We start from the raw sequence: 16,735 nt of genomic DNA on the forward strand, positions 1-16,735 counted from the left end.
GGATTTAGTGTCGTGTAATGAGAAAGGGCTAATTAATAACCTTGCTGTAAAGAAGCCTTTGGAAATTAGTGACCATAATATGCTAGAATTTCGCATTAAGTTTGAAACTTTGAAAGTTCTGAAACTAAGGTCTTAAATATGAAGAAAAGAAATTATGAAGGCATGAAGGGCAAGTTGGCTATGGTGGATTGGCAAAATAGACTAAAAGATTTGGCAGTAGACATGCAATGGCTAGTATTTAAAGAAATGTTACACGGTCTGCAGCAGATATACATTCCTCCAAGGCACAAACAAACAAAGGTAAGATAAATCAACAGTGGTTAACAAAATAAGTTAAAGATTGTATTAGATCAAAGGAAATGGTTTATAAGGATGCCAGAAAAAGTGATAAGCCTGAGAATCAGGAGCAATTTAGAATCCAGCAAAGGAGGACCAAGAAACTGATTATGAAAGGGAAAAGAGGTATGACTGCAAACTAGCGAGGAACATAAAGGTGGACTGTAAAAGCTTCTTTAGGTATGTGAAAAGGAAAAGATTAGCTAGGACAAATAAGGGCAAATTTGGGGATGGTAGAATATATAATGGAGAATAGGGGAAAGGCAGAGAAACTAAACAGTTATTTTGCATCTGTCTTCATGGAAGGCTTTTGATAAGGTCCCATACAGGAGATTAGTAAACAAAATTAGAGTGCATGGGATTGGGGCTGTTACTAATGGGGTACTGCAAAAATCAGTGCTAGATCCACAGCTGTTCACAATCTATATAAATGATTTGGATGTGGGGACCAATTGTAATATTTCCAAATTTGCTGATGACTGGGTGGGAGTGTAAGTTGTGAGGAGGATGCAAGGGGGCTTTAAGAGGACTTGGGCAGGCAAAGTTAATGGGCTGGAACATGGCAGATGGAGTATAATGTGAATAAATGTGAAGTTATTCACTTTGATAGAAAAAAGAAAAGCAGAATTTCTGAAATGGTGAGAGGTTGGGAAGTTTTGATGTCCAAATGGACCTGGGTGTCCTTGTTCATGAGTCACTAAAAGCTAGCATGCAGGTGCAGCAAGCAATTAGGAAGGCAAATGGTATATTGGCCTTCATCACAAGGGGCTTTGAATACAGGAGTAAAAATACCTTGCTGCAGTTGTATAGAGCATTAACGACACCGCACCTGGAGTATTGTGTACAGTTTTGGTCTCCTTGTCTAAGGAAATGTATACTTGCCACGGAGGGAGTGCAATAGAGGTTCATGAGATTAATCCCTAGGATAGCGGGATTGTCTCATGACGAGAGATTGAGGAGACTGGGTCTGTATTCCCCAGAGTTTCAAAGAATGAAGGGTGACCTGATTGAAACTTACACAATTCTTCCAGGGTGTGACAGGCTGGATGTAGCTGGTGAAGCTAAAACCAGGAGACATAATCTCATGATAAGGGGCAAGCCATTTAAGACTGAACTGAGGAGGAATTTCTTCACTCAGAGGGTGATGAATCTTTGGAATTCTCTACCCCAGAGGGCTGTGGAAACTCAATCATTGAGCATGTTCAAGACAGAAATCGATAGATTTCTGGAGACTAATGACATCAAGGGATATGGAGATAGTGCGGGAAAGTGGCATTGAGGTGGATGATCGGCCATTATCAATTTGAATGGTGGGGCAGGCTCGACAGGCTGAATGGCCTACTCCTGTACCTATGTTCAGCAGTTTAAAAGTGAGAGGTCTTCCATTTAAGACAGAGATGAGGAGAATTTTTTTCTCTCAGAGGGCTGAGAGAGTCTGTGGAACTCTGTTGCCCAGTGAGCAATAGAGGCAGGGTCATTGAATATTTTTAAGGCAGAGGTTAATAGATTCTTGGCTAACAAGGGAGTCAAAGGTTATCAGGGATAGGTGTGAATGTGGATTTGAGGCCACAATCAGATCGACCATGATCTTATTGAATGGCAGAGCAGGCTTGAGGGGATGAACGGCCTACTCCTGTTCCTAATTTGTATGTTCATATGTCATATACTTTTAAACATTTTATGAATAAAGTCTGTTTTTTGAAAAAAATATTGTCACGTCACCACTACTGTCAGCTAAGATCAATGGAGATGTTCATTCCATCACCCCATGTTGGAATGGGTTAGAACTCAGGTGAAAGGAAACTGTTTCGGATAAACTACAAACTGAAGTGGTTAAGAAAATCGCATCACAATACTTCTGAGTTTTACCAGCATCCTCCAGTTACAGAAAAACCTGGACCAGATATTCAAAAACCTTTAAGACCAAAAACTCCAGGGATCAACTTTAAGGCTGATGTGGGAAGCTTAAAAAGGGTTGGACACAAACGTCCCAAATGGTGATCTGGTTAAATAAAATTCAAAATGTTGAAAACAACAGGATAAGTATTTATTTAAAAGAAACAGTGTGTATAAACAACAAACTTCCCAGCTGAAACATTTTGAATGATAACATACATATACTCAAAGTTTGTTTCAGAATAATAATTTAAAATTTGAACAGATTAAGATAATTCTGCTTCAATAAGTGATTTGAATTTTTTTCATTGTCAAATCCAATGCATATCTTGTCTGATGCTGGACAGTATTTATACGCCTTGCAGAGCCACTGGCGATTGACCAGTCATGCCATTACATCACTGTGGTGCTGGTTGCATCTTATCTATAAATTAATAACTTTATCACATAATTTAAAAAAGCTAAAGCTAACAATTCTTGACTTAAAACTATGTTCTGCATGTGTTCACTTATTGCATATCTTTCCTGGGAGCTGATGGGATTAATATATGTTCAGGACAGGTTGTTCCTGAGATCTGAAGGACTCTCCAGTACAGCCCTGCTAAATCTCAAAACAGGAATAGAAATGTGCATTGTGAGATTATATTTGCAGGGAATCAGAGCACTAGTGGAAATGTTTGAACAAAGGAATCTTCTCCACTGCATAAACTATGCTTCTAAACCAGGATTTCAGTTTTGATCCAAGTTGCCCCAGATGTGCTACTGGTTATAAAGCTATCAAAATCATCCAAAAATGAAAGTACAACTCAGGAGTTGCTGATCAGTTACAAGACGTGTTGTACCTGTTAACCTTTTCTTGCAGTGTAAGCTGCAAAAGTAGTGGAGCTAGTGCCAAATCTAAAGCCGCTCATATATTCAAACCTCCAAAAGTCTCCATCGGACTGAATTCGCACTAACAAAGAGTGGGTTAAAGCTATGTTTCCTTTGCACAGCCAAGCAACAGGCAGCATTGTGATATACTCTTAAAAATGGAATTCTAGACCATAAAAGGCACACAGTCATCCTATAGAACTCTATATTTCTAAATATGAAACCTCCTTTTAAAGGGGGTATTTTCTTTTTCACCTGAGTCCATTGTTATCAAGTAAAAGTATTAGTAAATATAGAGAATCTCCAGCATTCCTAAGTGCATGCAAAGTTGAATCTAACTCATGATATCAAAAAACAATGAGCTCCAGAATGCCAATTCAGGACAATTTACTTGAAATAATCATGGCTTATTCCTTATTGCCTTTTTGTCCTATGTTACAACCGATTAATTCTTTGTTCCAACTGCAGCAGTTGATTGGCCACATCACTGGGAAGGTCAATGTTGACCTGATCTTCAAAATATTTTCGGATCGCTTCTATTTCCTCTTCCCAGAATTCTCTCTCAACGCTGAAGAGTGCGTCCATGTTCACATTGCCAAGGCCCTTGAGGTTCAGGGCGTTGTTTGTGGGAATGAAGCCCAAAGGAGACAGCTTGGCGCAGTCCTCTCCCTCGATTCTCCGGAACATCCACTCCAGGACCCGACAGTTCTCCCCGAAGCCTGGCCACAGGTAGTTGTTCTGATTATCTTTGCGGAACCAATTGATGTGGAAGATCTTGGGAAGTTTTGAGCTGGGCCTGTGCTCCATGCTGAGCCAGTGCGATAGGTACCTGCCGAAGTTGTATCCAAAGAAAGGCCGCATGGCGAATGGGTCGTGCATAATGACCTTACCTGAGAAACAATGACAAAAGAAGCATTGAAGATCTGGTGTTGAGGGTGACACAGGAACTACCCAAGTTAATAGTATATTCATATGGAGATAACACCACATTCTAACCATCCCATTTCACTCAACGTTTAAAGTGCTAGCTTCTCTGTTTCATGTGTGAACTTAGATAGTGAATGTCAGTGGGCTCCACACTCCACATCCACCTGTATTCACTTGACATTAGGAATTGCAGGACACTGGTATACTGTGTTACAAAGTTACTGGTGTGCTGTGTCCCAGTGTTACTGCTTTACTCTGTGTCGAATTGTTGCTTTACTCCGTGTCTTGGTGTTACTTCCTTACTCTGTATCCCAGTGTTACAGGTGTGCTCTGTGTCCCCGTGTTACTACTGTATTCTGTGTCATACGACTACTCTGCATCCCAGTGTTACTGCATTCTGTATACCAGTGTTACTGCATTCTGTATCCCAGTGTTATTGGTTTCTGTGTCCCCGCGTTACTGCATTCTGTATACCAGTGTTACTGCATTCTGTATCCCAGTGTTATTGGTTTCTGTGTCCCCGCGTTACAGCATTCTGTATCCCAGCGTTACTGCATTCTGAGTTTCACTGTTACTCTCATACCTTTGTGTTCTGCTGCAGCTGTGGCCTCTGATCTCATGGCCGCTCCAATGAAAACGCCATGCTGCCAGTTGAAAGCTTCATAAACCAGAGGGACTCCTGGAACGGAATGACAAGGAATATCTTTGAAATAATGAAATTCAGTATACATAAGTATGTGATAGTACATTTTGGTAGGCAGACCAAAGAAGGCCTTATACTCTTTAGAAAACAAGTGTCTAAATAGGAGGAGCAGAGGGATTTGGAGATACACATTTACAAAATTGACTGACAGGTTGTACCTGTCAGGGAAGATTGAATAGGTTGGGGCTCTTTTGTCGAGCAATAGAAGATTGACGGGTGGCCAGATTGAGGACTTTAAGATTATGAAAGCACTTGACAGGGTCGATGTAGAGATGTTTCCACTTTTGGGAGAGTCCAAAACTAAGGTCAATTAATAGACCATGTTCACTAATAAATCCAATAGTGAATTCTGTACCCAGAGTTAGAATGTGGAAATTGATACCACGAGGAATTTTTGAGGTGAATATGCATTTCTGAGAAACCTTGATAAAGGAATGAGGGAAAAAGAAATAAAAGAATATGCTGAGAGGGTGAGATGGAGTTGAGGTTAAAGTAGGCTCATGTGCATGATAAACACTGACATTGGCTTGTTAGGTCAAATGGCCTGCTGTAAGTACTGAGCTGTAAATACTATGTAGTTACTATGTAATGGTCTGTTATCCACTGCTCAGTTCACATGTATGTTTTAATACTGTTGCACAACTGTCCCACTTTTGTCATTTCACCTATGTCCGCTGCCAGGATCCTGAACTCTCTAAGCAACAGTCCAGCACAATACTAGCACAGCTGACAGGATCTGTCTCTAATGTTTCGCTGTGTTGGTCTACAGATTAGACTATTGTACCTTTTGGCCTCCGTCCTCCGAAGACAATTCCTTCAATGGGAACCCCTTCAGGAGACTCCCAGTCTGGGTCAATGATCGGACATTGTCTGGCAGGAGTACAAAACCTGGAGTTGGGGTGCGCACATGGTTCTCCATCTTCTGGACTCCACTTTTTGTTTTTCCATGATGTCACTGTGATGTCAGGGGACAGAGTTTCATCGATCCCTTCCCAGTGAACTCCCCCATCGCTGGTCTCTGCTACATTGGTGAAAATAGTGTTCTTGCTAATAGTTTCCATTGCGTTTGGATTTGTTTTTACAGATGTCCCGGGAGCTACACCAAAGAAGCCATTTTCTGGGTTGATTGCTCTCAGGTTACCTGTGGGAAGGTCCAGTAAGGGACATAATAATAAACTCATTGGAATTTCACCAGGCAAAGGATACTTCCCCATCTAATCATTTCACATCTGCCGTAAACTACAGCAAGATGCCAAGACCAACAAACCTTGTTTGTCGAATTTCATCCAGGCGATGTCATCTCCCACGCACTCAACCTTCCAGCCAGGTAATGTTGGGTTCATCATGGCCATGTTTGTTTTCCCACAAGCACTGGGGAAGGCAGCAGCAATGTACTTCTTCTGGCCTTTGGGATTGGTTACTCCCAGGATCTGGGGAGGGAGAGGAGAAGCTGATGAGCAAATGATATCTGTGCACTGACCCTGGGCTACAGTCTATTTGGCATTTCTGAGACTTGCAGCTTGACAAAAGAAATTTAACATGTGAAACTCAGTGTGTGTGTTCACACTGACACAGGGTGAACAACGTCTCACTATTGAGCATTTCCTCACCATCATATCCCACTTGCTACACAGCCGATCCCAAATGATTTAAATTCCTCCAGTAAAATACACCTAAAATGCTTCATTTAACCTAAACTTAAGACATTATTAAGCTCAATGTCAGACTGAGAAATATTACTCAGCAGGACAAGAAAGATTTGCATTTATATAGCACCTTTCAATATCTCAGGGTGGCCGAAAGTACTTTTGAAGTGTAGTCACCGATGTAATGTCAGAAACGTGGCAGCCAACAAGTGCACAGCAAGGTCCCACAAGCAACATTGTGATAATAGCCAAATCAACTTTTTTTAGTGATGTTGGTTAAGGGGTAAAAATTGACCAGGATACCGGGGGAAAAAAAAAACCCTTTAGTTTTCAAATGATAGTGTGGAGTCTTTTATGCCCTCATGAGGGACAGGATGGGACAATGTCTCATCTGAAAGATGGCAGCTCTGACTATGCAACACTCCTTCAGTACTGCACTGGATTGTGGATTATGTTCTCAAATCTCTCGACTGGTTCTTGGATCCATGACCTCTGAGTCAAAGGTGAGAGGGCTACCAATTCAGCCAACACCATAATGCAGGGCTTAAGTTTAATATTCATGTTATTTCAGGAGTTCGCTTCTTTCACAGGCAAGAGTCTTACTACTGACAAACTACAGCTGTTAAAGATCCAGCAAAGAGTATCTCCTGTATTCTTACCAGCATGTGTTCAGCCAGCCATCCCTCTTCTTCAGCAATCCTGGAGGCAATGCGCAGAGCGAAGCACTTCTTCCCCAGCAGTGAGTTACCTCCATAACCGCTCCCAAATGAAATAATCTCTCTGCTCTGAGGTATGTGGGCAACCAGTGTCAGCTCAGGGTTGCAGGCCCAGTTATTGACCAGTGGCCCTAAATACAAGAGATGGATTGTCAGCCAAAGCTCTGTGAAAAGCTCCTGGATCAAAGGATAAGACCCGTCTCCCCTTCTCTCCCCCACATCTGGACAGCAATAATTAATCCAAAGATGCTGACTCCAAACTCACTCTTTAGTGGTAGAGGGCATCCGACTGAATGAAGGCATTTGACAAACTGGCCGTTGCCCAGGGTCTCCAGTACAGTTGATCCCATGCGAGTCATGATCCTCATGCTGGCAACGACATAAGGTGAATCTGTCAACTGGATCCCGATCTTGGACAGAGGTGACCCCACAGGTCCCATGCTGAATGGAATCAGGTACATTGTACGGCCTAGAGATTTACAGGAAGAAAGTCAATCCTAAGACTATTCTGGGATGTAATTTGCTTGATCTTTAAATCCTTAAAAACACAAGATTAAGCTCAGGTACAGTGATAATGCCGGCTGTCTGTTACAGCATTTACAGAACTACAACAAATAACAAACATTGTGTGTAACGCCAGGACAGTTATCTCATCAACGGGTTAGGATGAGGTCATAAACCACAAGAGTGGAGCTCAGAATTTCTGTCGACTATCCAAGCCCCAAACTCCCTTGCACCTGTAATTTGTACAACCTGTACTGTGAGACACTGAGGGGTTGGGTGGGGATAAAAGTTTCTTTGATCTTGGTTGCACCTCTGGCTGGCATCTACCACCATCTGCATTCTGCATCATTCATGCCAGTTACTGAGTCTCCCTGGAATAAGCAAACTTGTCAACTACAGTGCTGTAGTTAGGGCAGCTGAATGGTGCAGATAGGATGTTTTTAAGTAGTCAGAAGCTGTCACAGTTAGCAGCAGAGATGCTGGATCCTCCTTGATAGATCAGGAGCTCTGTTTAAGGTGTTGTGTAAGGTGAGAAGCAGGCGAGCAGAATGTTTGAGCAGCTTTAGTGCGATACATTCACACAGAAGAGTCAATAACTGTGACATAATCACTGCACCTTCATTGAGTAATAACTCACAAGTGGTTATGCAGAAAGAATAGCTAAGAAATATCCCAGATTGAATTAATGTCTGTACCTTTCATACATTCTGGGAATCGAGTATTGAATGCCTTTTCAAACTCCTTCTCTGACAGCCAGCGCCCAAGCTGGCTGACTCCACTCTTTGCTATGGGAATGGTGTCTCTCTGCTCAGGGGTCACAATCACAGTTTTACTCTCCACACGAGCAACATCCCTGGGATCCGTGCGAGCCAACCAGCTGGAAATAGCAAACATTAATCCAATTCAGTCACAGCGATTCCTGCTTTAAGGGCGAGTCAATTGTCATCACAATTCAAGAATACGTCCCTGCAATGTGTGATTGAGATTTGAAGGCTGGAACTGAAATCAGCTCCTTCATTTATCCAATATGTCCATGGTCTGAAAGCCCTTTGCAGGACGTTTCTGTGAGAAACCTAGTTTTAGACTGAATGTAATGCATCTGTGAGGTGAGACACTGTGGAAGAGAAGGGCAATGAACTTTGTGCTGTGTTTTCTATCTTTTGTTTCATATGTTGGTGAGTGTAGCAAGGTGAATACTTCTTGAACTCATGTTCTGATTGTCTCTGTATCAATCTGCTACAGAGACAAACTCGCTTTTTGCTTGATGTCAATGAATTTCAACCCTCAACTTTTAAATTAATTCCCTTCTTTCGGGTTTGTCACTGCTTTCATACAATTAATTGACTTGCGTTGTCCTTAATGTCATTTCATAGTCACATGAAATTCTCCCTTGATCAGATGTTGCGGGTGGCAGGATCTCTGTCCATTCACCTCTTGTGCATTAAGGGCATAAGAATATGAATAAGTGGACAGCAAATTGGCTGCATATTGTTATTGAATCAGCAATTTCACCCAGAGTTACAAACAGCTGGCCTGGTGAGTGGAAAGGCCACACTGGTATCGCAGCAAATACTCTTCTGAAGCTATTGCTTGTAGAGGGAGCTTTGCTCTGCATGTAACCCTTGTATTCCTGACCTGGGAGTGTATGTCACTGATGCAAAAGTGAAAAATTGCACGCTTAAAATTGACAATAAAACATTATCAAAACGTATAGACTTATAGAGGTAAAAGCAGCTCACCAGTTTTGATACTTGTGCAAGCGTTTGATCATCCCTTGCTCTTCCATCAGGGACAAAATCTGCCTGTTTTCTTCCTCACTGCCATCACAGATGTGAATGCTGTCCGGCTGACACAGCTTTGCACTTTGTTCAACAAAGTCTCTCACTGCAGAGCTCAAAGTGTTCAGGTCCCCCTGAACCACATTCAGAGGGAGCTGGGGCTGAGACTGGACCTGTGGGGCCATGTCTTCTTTGAGAAGCGGATTGGAAAGAACCTGTAAAACAATTACATCACTGCTAAGAGCGGTCAGAATGCACTGGTGTCTTGACTATGGCAGAGTATTCACATGAACTAAAGAAAAGGAAAGTATTATACACTAATTATTATCACAGTATTTTCATAGCTAAAAGCGTCGATTACTGGAATAATCCTTCAGGATAAGAATAATCAAAAAAAGATAATTTGATGCAATCTGTATTGAAAGAGACATGAATCCCACATTTTATCTTAAAGTTGCAAATCTTTCTCAGCACAATGAAGCTCGAGACAATTAGAGGCAAAGAGACAGAGAAGGAGGGTGGAATAAGAATGGAAATAATGAAAAATTCTCAATAATATGAAAAAGTAATCTGTGATAAAAACACATGTAAAATGCACATTTTGTTCCACATTACCATCTATTTCTATAAATGCTGATTATTAACCTGCATCACATTGTACTGAGGTTTACTTACTCTGCTCAATAGATCTGTCCCAAGAGCAGTTTCAAGTTGAAATCGGTCTGATTTCTAACTTCTTTTTCTTCTGTCAAGCACCTTGAATTCTGAAGTTCTTCAGGTGTCTGATGTGCTTTTGCTATGCTGCCTGTGTCTTTAAATACAGAATTAGAGGACCTCCCACCGCTCAGGAATGAGGAGGCCCGTCATGTTCGTCACTGAGAGTGAACACATCTCATTGAGAACGCAGTTAATACGTAATCCGATGACAGCAATCTGTACTCTCAATATCGATGTCAGCAATCAGCAATCAATAGCTTTGAAAATATGCAACAGCCACACCTCCTCAAGGATGCAGTTAATACATAATCTAGCCAATAATCTGTTCCAACAATCAGTGATCAATAGCTGTTAAAATGTGCTTTTTTCTTTTCATTTCAGCTGAGGCAGGCAAGTTGCAGTGCTTGCTGAAAGTTCTAGTGTCAGACACTGGCCAAGTTCTGATGCAACCGGTGTGTTGTTTTCACATCCAAAAAGAACTGCTTTGCGAGGCTTGGGGGGTGGGGGGGGTGGTGACACTCCCTTCAATTGGACAGGGCCAATGCTGCAATCAATCTTTACAAAGCTAAGCTACACTTCCAGAGTTGATGGGCTGATAACATGGTCAGTGTCACTGTCTGTTGATTGGCTAGGATTAGGGGCCTGACTCAGGTGTGGATTCAACCCAGAGCAACTGTAGGGTTTAGAAAAGAACAAAGTAGTGAAAAGAATTACTTGCATTTATGTAGGCCTTTCATTACCTCAGGATGTTCTAAAGCATTTTATCATCCAAAAGCAATTTTGAAATGTTGACACTGTTGTAATGTAGGAAATTCATTGATCAATTTCCAGTAAGATTCCACAAATAGCAATAAGCTAATGTTCAGATAATCCTTTCTAGATGTTGGTTGAGAGATAAATATTGACCAGGACACTGGGGAGTAACTTCTAACTCAAAAAGGGTGGTTTGGAAAGCGGCATTGATGAAAGAGTTGGAAAATAGGTTCAAAATCTGACAACTCCCATGTGTAGGCAAGCGTTAGGAGTTATAGTGAGGGAAATGCAGGCATGGAGATGTGCCAGCTTTGGATATATTGGGCACTCTCTTCACCAGAATGCAGTGAATTTTACATACAGACCTATAAACGTATGAATTAGGAGCAGGAGTAGGCCACTCAGCCCCTCGAGCCTGCTCCGCCATTCAATAAGATCATGGCTGATCCAATTTTAACCTCAATGTCACATCCCTGCCTATCTCCGATAACTTTTCACCCCCTTGCTTATCAAGAATCTATCTACTTCTGCCTCAAAGATATTAAAGACAATGCCACAATCACCTTTTGAGGAAGAAAATTCCAAAAACTCACTGCCTTTGAGAAAAATCTTTCCTCACCTCTGTCTTAAATGGGAAACCCCTTATTTTTAAACAGTGGCCCATGGTTCTAGATTCTCCCACAAGAGGAAACATCCTTTCCACATCCATGTCAAGTCCCTTCAGGATCTTATATGTTTCAATCAAGTCGCCTCTTACTATTCTAAGCTCCAGCGGATACAAGCTTAGCCTGTTCAGCCTTTCCTTATAAGACAACCCGCTCATTCTAGGTATTAATCTAATAAACCTTCTCTGAACTTCAATGCATTTACATCTTTCCTTAAATAAGGAGACCTACATTGTACACAGTACTACAGGTGTGACCCTGTATAACTGAAGCATAACCTCCCTGCTCTTGTATTCAGTTTCCCTAGCAATAAATGATAGCATTGTATTAGCTTTGCTCATTTCTTGCATATGATGAGGTGGTGGAGAGAAGCAGCTGAGATCAGTCGCTGAAGTTAAATGACTTCTAGTTAAAAAAGAGACTCAAGAGGTTGCCAGGTTGAATGAAACCACTCTCTAACTTTTTTATACAATGTCTGCAACACCACATCTATAACACATGCATAGCCTTTCACCTTCATTGGTAAGAGACATTTAAATTTCCATGGGATTTTTCCCTCTTGCCTAAGGATTGCCATAGCTCTTCCCCAAAGCAAAAGTGAGAAAACAGCAGTTATTCCTGTGCAAATTCGCCACCCCCTCCACCCTGACATCAAATGTCATCAAGAGAAGCACTGGTGAAAGACAAAAGACAGACCACAGCACGGAAGAAACTGAAAAACATGTCAAGAATGTTTTTGTAATCCAGTAGACAGTATGACTTACGTGATAGGTTAATTGAAAGGGAAAAATTGTGCCCAATGGATTTCAATATTGGGAAATTTGAGGTCATCCACTTAAGATTTAAAACGGATAGTACGGGTATTTTCTAAATGGTGAAGGTAGAGGTCCAATTAAAAGGTGGAGGAGTAGGGGGTCCAGATCATTAAAATTTCATGAACAGGTACAAAAAAGAATCCAAAAGTCTAATGAAATAGTGGCCTTTATATAAGAGGAATAGAACACAAGAGTCATACTTCAGCTTTACAAAGCCCCGTTAGATCACACAGTGAGTAGTTCTGGGTATCACACATGAGGAACGATATACTGGTCTTTGAGGGAGTGCAGCATAGATTGGCCAAAACAATACCTGGACTCAAGGAGGAGAGATTACACAAACTAGGGTTGTATTCTCTGGAATTTAGGAGTTTAAAGGGTGGTTTGATATTAAGGTGACCTGATAGGGTAGATAGAGAGAAAATATTTCCATTGGTTGGGTAGTATAAGACTAGGGACATAGACTAAAAATTAGAGTCAGACTTTTCAGAAGGGGAATTAGGAAACAGTGGTAGAAGTTTGGAGCTTTCTTCACAAATGGCACTTAATTCTTGATCAATTGCTCAATTTAAAACTGAGATTGGTAGATTTTTGTTAACCAAAGACATTAAGAAATATAGAATTAGGTTGCAGATCTGCCATGATCTCATTGAACAGGCTTGAGGGGCTGAATGGCCTACTCTGATTCCTATGTTCCTAATTCTGGCTGCATTGTGATGGTAGCTGAGGGATACTGGGAGTTCAACAAATATCACATCGATGTGTCAGACCACAGGAACAATGCTCAGGACCTTTCTGGCAGGGGCCACAATGCTCAAGACCATTTTTGCAGGGCTAAAAGACCTTTTAGGATAAATTGGATTAGATTAAACATTGCTTCATGTCATATGTTGATGCTAATGGTGTGTTTGCAAGTCCACATATTGTGCCTTGAACTCATTCTCATCTGAGTTGTTTCCTAAGCTCCTTCTATGCATATAGCAAAGTAACAAAGAATGCAGGGTACTAAAATTACACAGGACACCTTGGTGGAACTGTAGAGTGGCATGACCCCTGATTGATCTGGGCAACAAAATTTCTGTTTGAGCAGGCGGATAGGGCTGGATTTTCATCATCAAGGTGGGAAGCCCAAGTCAGGATATCTCCCAACTTGGCAGGCCCATCTTCTTTAAAAGGCTCCCTGTCTGCCATATTTTCATTCTAGGGAGGTGGAAGTGGGGTGGAGTTGGGCCTGTCGCCTCCAGAGGCAATTCGGAGTTAGCCATGGGGGCAGCCGAGTGCTGAGTCAGGCTGGTTAAAAGGCCCGACTAGGTTCTCTGGGTCTTGTCCTAGTTTTAAAGACTGTTAAGCCCTCAAACCTGGTCATTATTATTATATGGCTCATTGGCTCTACATTGGTGAGTGGGTCTGGAGGATGCAGGGGTACTATGGAGGGGATGGGTAAGATCTTCGAAACATTTCATTCGAAAGGTTCACAAATCCTCTGAGGGGCCGTGAACCACATGCCCTCAAGAAACTGGCCCAACTCCATGAAAATTGCAGGATGCATGACATGCCCAATCCCATAATGGAGCTGGCCAAGTCAGGTGTGCAGGGCGTGAGCTTGCTACCTGCATCCTTATCCCACACAGGCAAAAATTGTCAGTAATGGAGCTGGTAATCCTAGAATCGGGTCTTGCCCACCATTTTTAATGACCTTTAAAGGTTGACTCTGTGAAAATCCAACCTGTCATATGCTCTGCCTGGATTCTGAAGGCAGAATGGGCCTCACAAATGGGATTTTCTCACTGGTGTTAGAAGCTAGAGTTCATGTTGGTATCCCTGGTCTCCCACCTCGTCTAATTGAATAATGGTGGGATTATGGATTGTCTGAGAGTTATGGATTGTCTGAGAGTTAATGAGTCATGGTTACTTTTGAGATGTTTTGCATCAATTTGAATAATTAGATGGCAGTGATCATAAACAAACTACATTTTACATCAGTACAGCCACCTGATACTGCTGCATTCTGAAAAATGAGTTACACTGTACCTGCTCAGATTGCAAACTCAAAATTTAGCTGACAGAAGCAATGTCTGGGCAAAAATATCAGCCCTGAGTGCAGGCATTTGTGAGAGGCAGGTGAAAACTTTAATAAAGTAATTAAAAGGTGTGAAAAGCAATTTAATAGATAAATGTAATCATGTTATTGTAAAACTTGAAATTTTTTTGGATTTAAAATTTTATTTGAACTCTTATTAGAAATTAGAACATTAGAAATTTCAGTTACTGAGGAAATATTTTTTTTAAAAATGCTTTGAGAGAATTGTGCAATATGGTGACAAGATTGTGTATCCAAGCTCAGTGTTTCCACACAGGTCATAATAAATGAAGATACAGGAATTTATAATAGAGGAAGTTGACATGAAAAGTGTGATAAATGTGATGATAGGAAATTGCATTGATAGGGGATGTAAAATTTTTAAAGGATGTTGGAAGATTAATTTAATGAATTATATTATAGAAATAGTATATTAATGGAGTGTACTTGAAAACTGATTCCCTGTTGGTGTGGAAAATTCTGCCACAATTTCTATGCTCCTACACAAGTGAAGATGCTCCTGGGGTTACTTGATTTAAACACTTTCTCTATGAATTCTAGGAGAAATGGGGATTAAATGCAGCAGCTATAAAAGGGACTAATGTGCTTAAAGTCTACTTTTAAATGAAACCTGAATGCTTTGATGAAGATATCCGGAGTAACATGTAGCACCACACCCATCACTGAAGAAAACATGAAAGACCTGGCAGCATGGAAATGTGGACACTGTTGGGACTGAGGGGGCAGCTCTCCCAGTTGCTCCCAACTTTGCTCTTTATTTTCTTCTTCTCCTTTTGTAGGGGACTTCTATGATGATGCAGCTGGCATAACAGGGCAAGTAGGAGGCTGGCCCATTATACGAACAACTGTCAAGTAGTCCTCAGTTCAGGCTCTGGCACAGAAACACCCACCAACTGGAAAATCATAGAGTTAGAAGGGAGCAGCTGGTGCTGAGCAACAGTAAGGAGCAGCAAGTGAAGGTGAAAACAGAGGAGCAGCAATGAGAGGAAGGAAAGACTGCAGGTCTCCATGCAGTTACTTGCTTCTTGAATGGTGCACAGACTAATGCCAAATGAAGATATTATGCATCCTGACCATTGTGTTGTCCTTCCACAGGTCCTCCTCTTCTTCCTAAGACTTCAGGTGGGTCTATTTCCATTGGAAAACCCATAGGTTCCAGAAATGGTACTGAGGCCAATCTTGTGTTTTCTAGAATACGGGGCACAAGGACCCTCAAAAAACAGCTCATTGGCTGGCAACTCTTGCAGGTTGGAGATACTGCCTCGGAAGCATGGAAGTCATGACTTCAGGAACTAATAACACAAACAACATAAAACAGAGTCATGGCTTCCAGGACTGGAAGAGGCGGGCTCACACTCTTGAGGTCCACATAAATGCATTTATAGTAGAGATTCTCAGCTTAGATTTCAGGAGTGGGAACCCGTGTGCGATTTCCCCATGCTGGGAACATTCAGGTTAGTAAAAACGTGCTTGCTGCTGACCAATCCAGATCAGACCAGAACAGACTGGGTAATAAACCTGTGGACTCCTGGTCTGCCTGGCTGAATTAGTTACTACATTAACCAATTGAGGCATTGAAAGTGCAATAATAAATCCTTTTCCAGGGACAAATTCAATTTTTTGCTAAATCAACATTTATGTTGCCGCCAGAAATTTTGTTTCTTTCAAAAGCAATCCTATTTATTTTAAGAGGCAAAGTGTGTCCATTGGCAGAGTGAACCACATTTTGCAGATATCGTATATTTATTTTAGCATTTGAATTGCAATGACAGTGTGAGGTGGCAGGTTACAGAGCAAATGACATTTTACAGATAACATATTATGTTTTCTTTGGAAAGCCAAACATTCAGGAGGCAAAGTCCGAAACAGATGAACGTTGAGTTAATGGCATTTTCTACAGGGGCTCAGAAGTTGTCAAGGCCTATTAAGTTAAGTAAGCTTATTCTGTGGGAATGCAGCAAAGCATCAGCAAGCTAATCGAGGATCTTGCTTATGGGTCCAAAGCTTTGCACTGAAGTTTGTGAATAGCCTTTTGGGACAGGAGCTCTGGTCACCTCCAATATCACGGAGTTTACAGGAAACAGGTCATTTGGCCCAATTGATCTATGCTTCACACAATCCTCCTCTGACCCTATTCAGCTCGCCATATCAAGTCCTATTTTCCTTCTGTAGTTATCTAGTTTCTCTTTAAATGCTATTCGCCTCAACTCACCATGTGGCAGAAAGCTCCAAATTCTCATCACTTACTGGGTAAAGAAGTTTCTCCTAAATTCCTTATTGGATTTGGTCACTTTAGTGACTCAATTAT

General features: G+C 41.4%; 1 protein-coding gene across 1 annotated transcript; it reads right to left on the reverse strand.

The window, feature by feature from the left end:
• Nucleotides 1–2,361: 2,361 nt before the first annotated feature.
• On the reverse strand, nt 2,362–10,158 carry LOC121287037 (phosphoenolpyruvate carboxykinase, cytosolic [GTP]-like). Its single transcript, XM_041204480.1, has 9 exons — nt 10,052–10,158; nt 9,338–9,591; nt 8,294–8,475; nt 7,360–7,563; nt 7,038–7,225; nt 6,000–6,162; nt 5,517–5,873; nt 4,613–4,708; nt 2,362–3,992 (listed from the first exon to the last, which is right to left on the reverse strand). Exons 2-9 carry the CDS (start codon nt 9,559–9,561, stop codon nt 3,538–3,540), a joined length of 1,869 nt encoding a protein of 622 aa, XP_041060414.1. The 5' UTR covers nt 9,562–9,591; nt 10,052–10,158; the 3' UTR covers nt 2,362–3,537.
• Between the last annotated feature and the right edge of the window lie 6,577 nt (nt 10,159–16,735).

Source organism: Carcharodon carcharias, chromosome 14, assembly GCF_017639515.1.
Source record: "Carcharodon carcharias isolate sCarCar2 chromosome 14, sCarCar2.pri, whole genome shotgun sequence".
Taxonomy (NCBI): Eukaryota; Metazoa; Chordata; class Chondrichthyes; order Lamniformes; family Lamnidae; genus Carcharodon; species Carcharodon carcharias.

Bases quoted from the DNA above. Each gene is read 5' to 3' on its own strand.
- LOC121287037 (XM_041204480.1), bottom strand. From the start codon at position 9,561: ATGGCCCCACAGGTCCAGTCTCAGCCCCAGCTCCCTCTGAATGTGGTT. The intron at 5,874-5,999 runs GTTTGTTGGTCT...ACCTTCCCACAG, and splicing joins GATGAAATTCGACAAACAAG to GTAACCTGAGAGCAATCAAC. The intron at 4,709-5,516 runs GTACAATAGTCT...ATTCCGTTCCAG, and splicing joins CGGAGGACGGAGGCCAAAAG to GAGTCCCTCTGGTTTATGAA.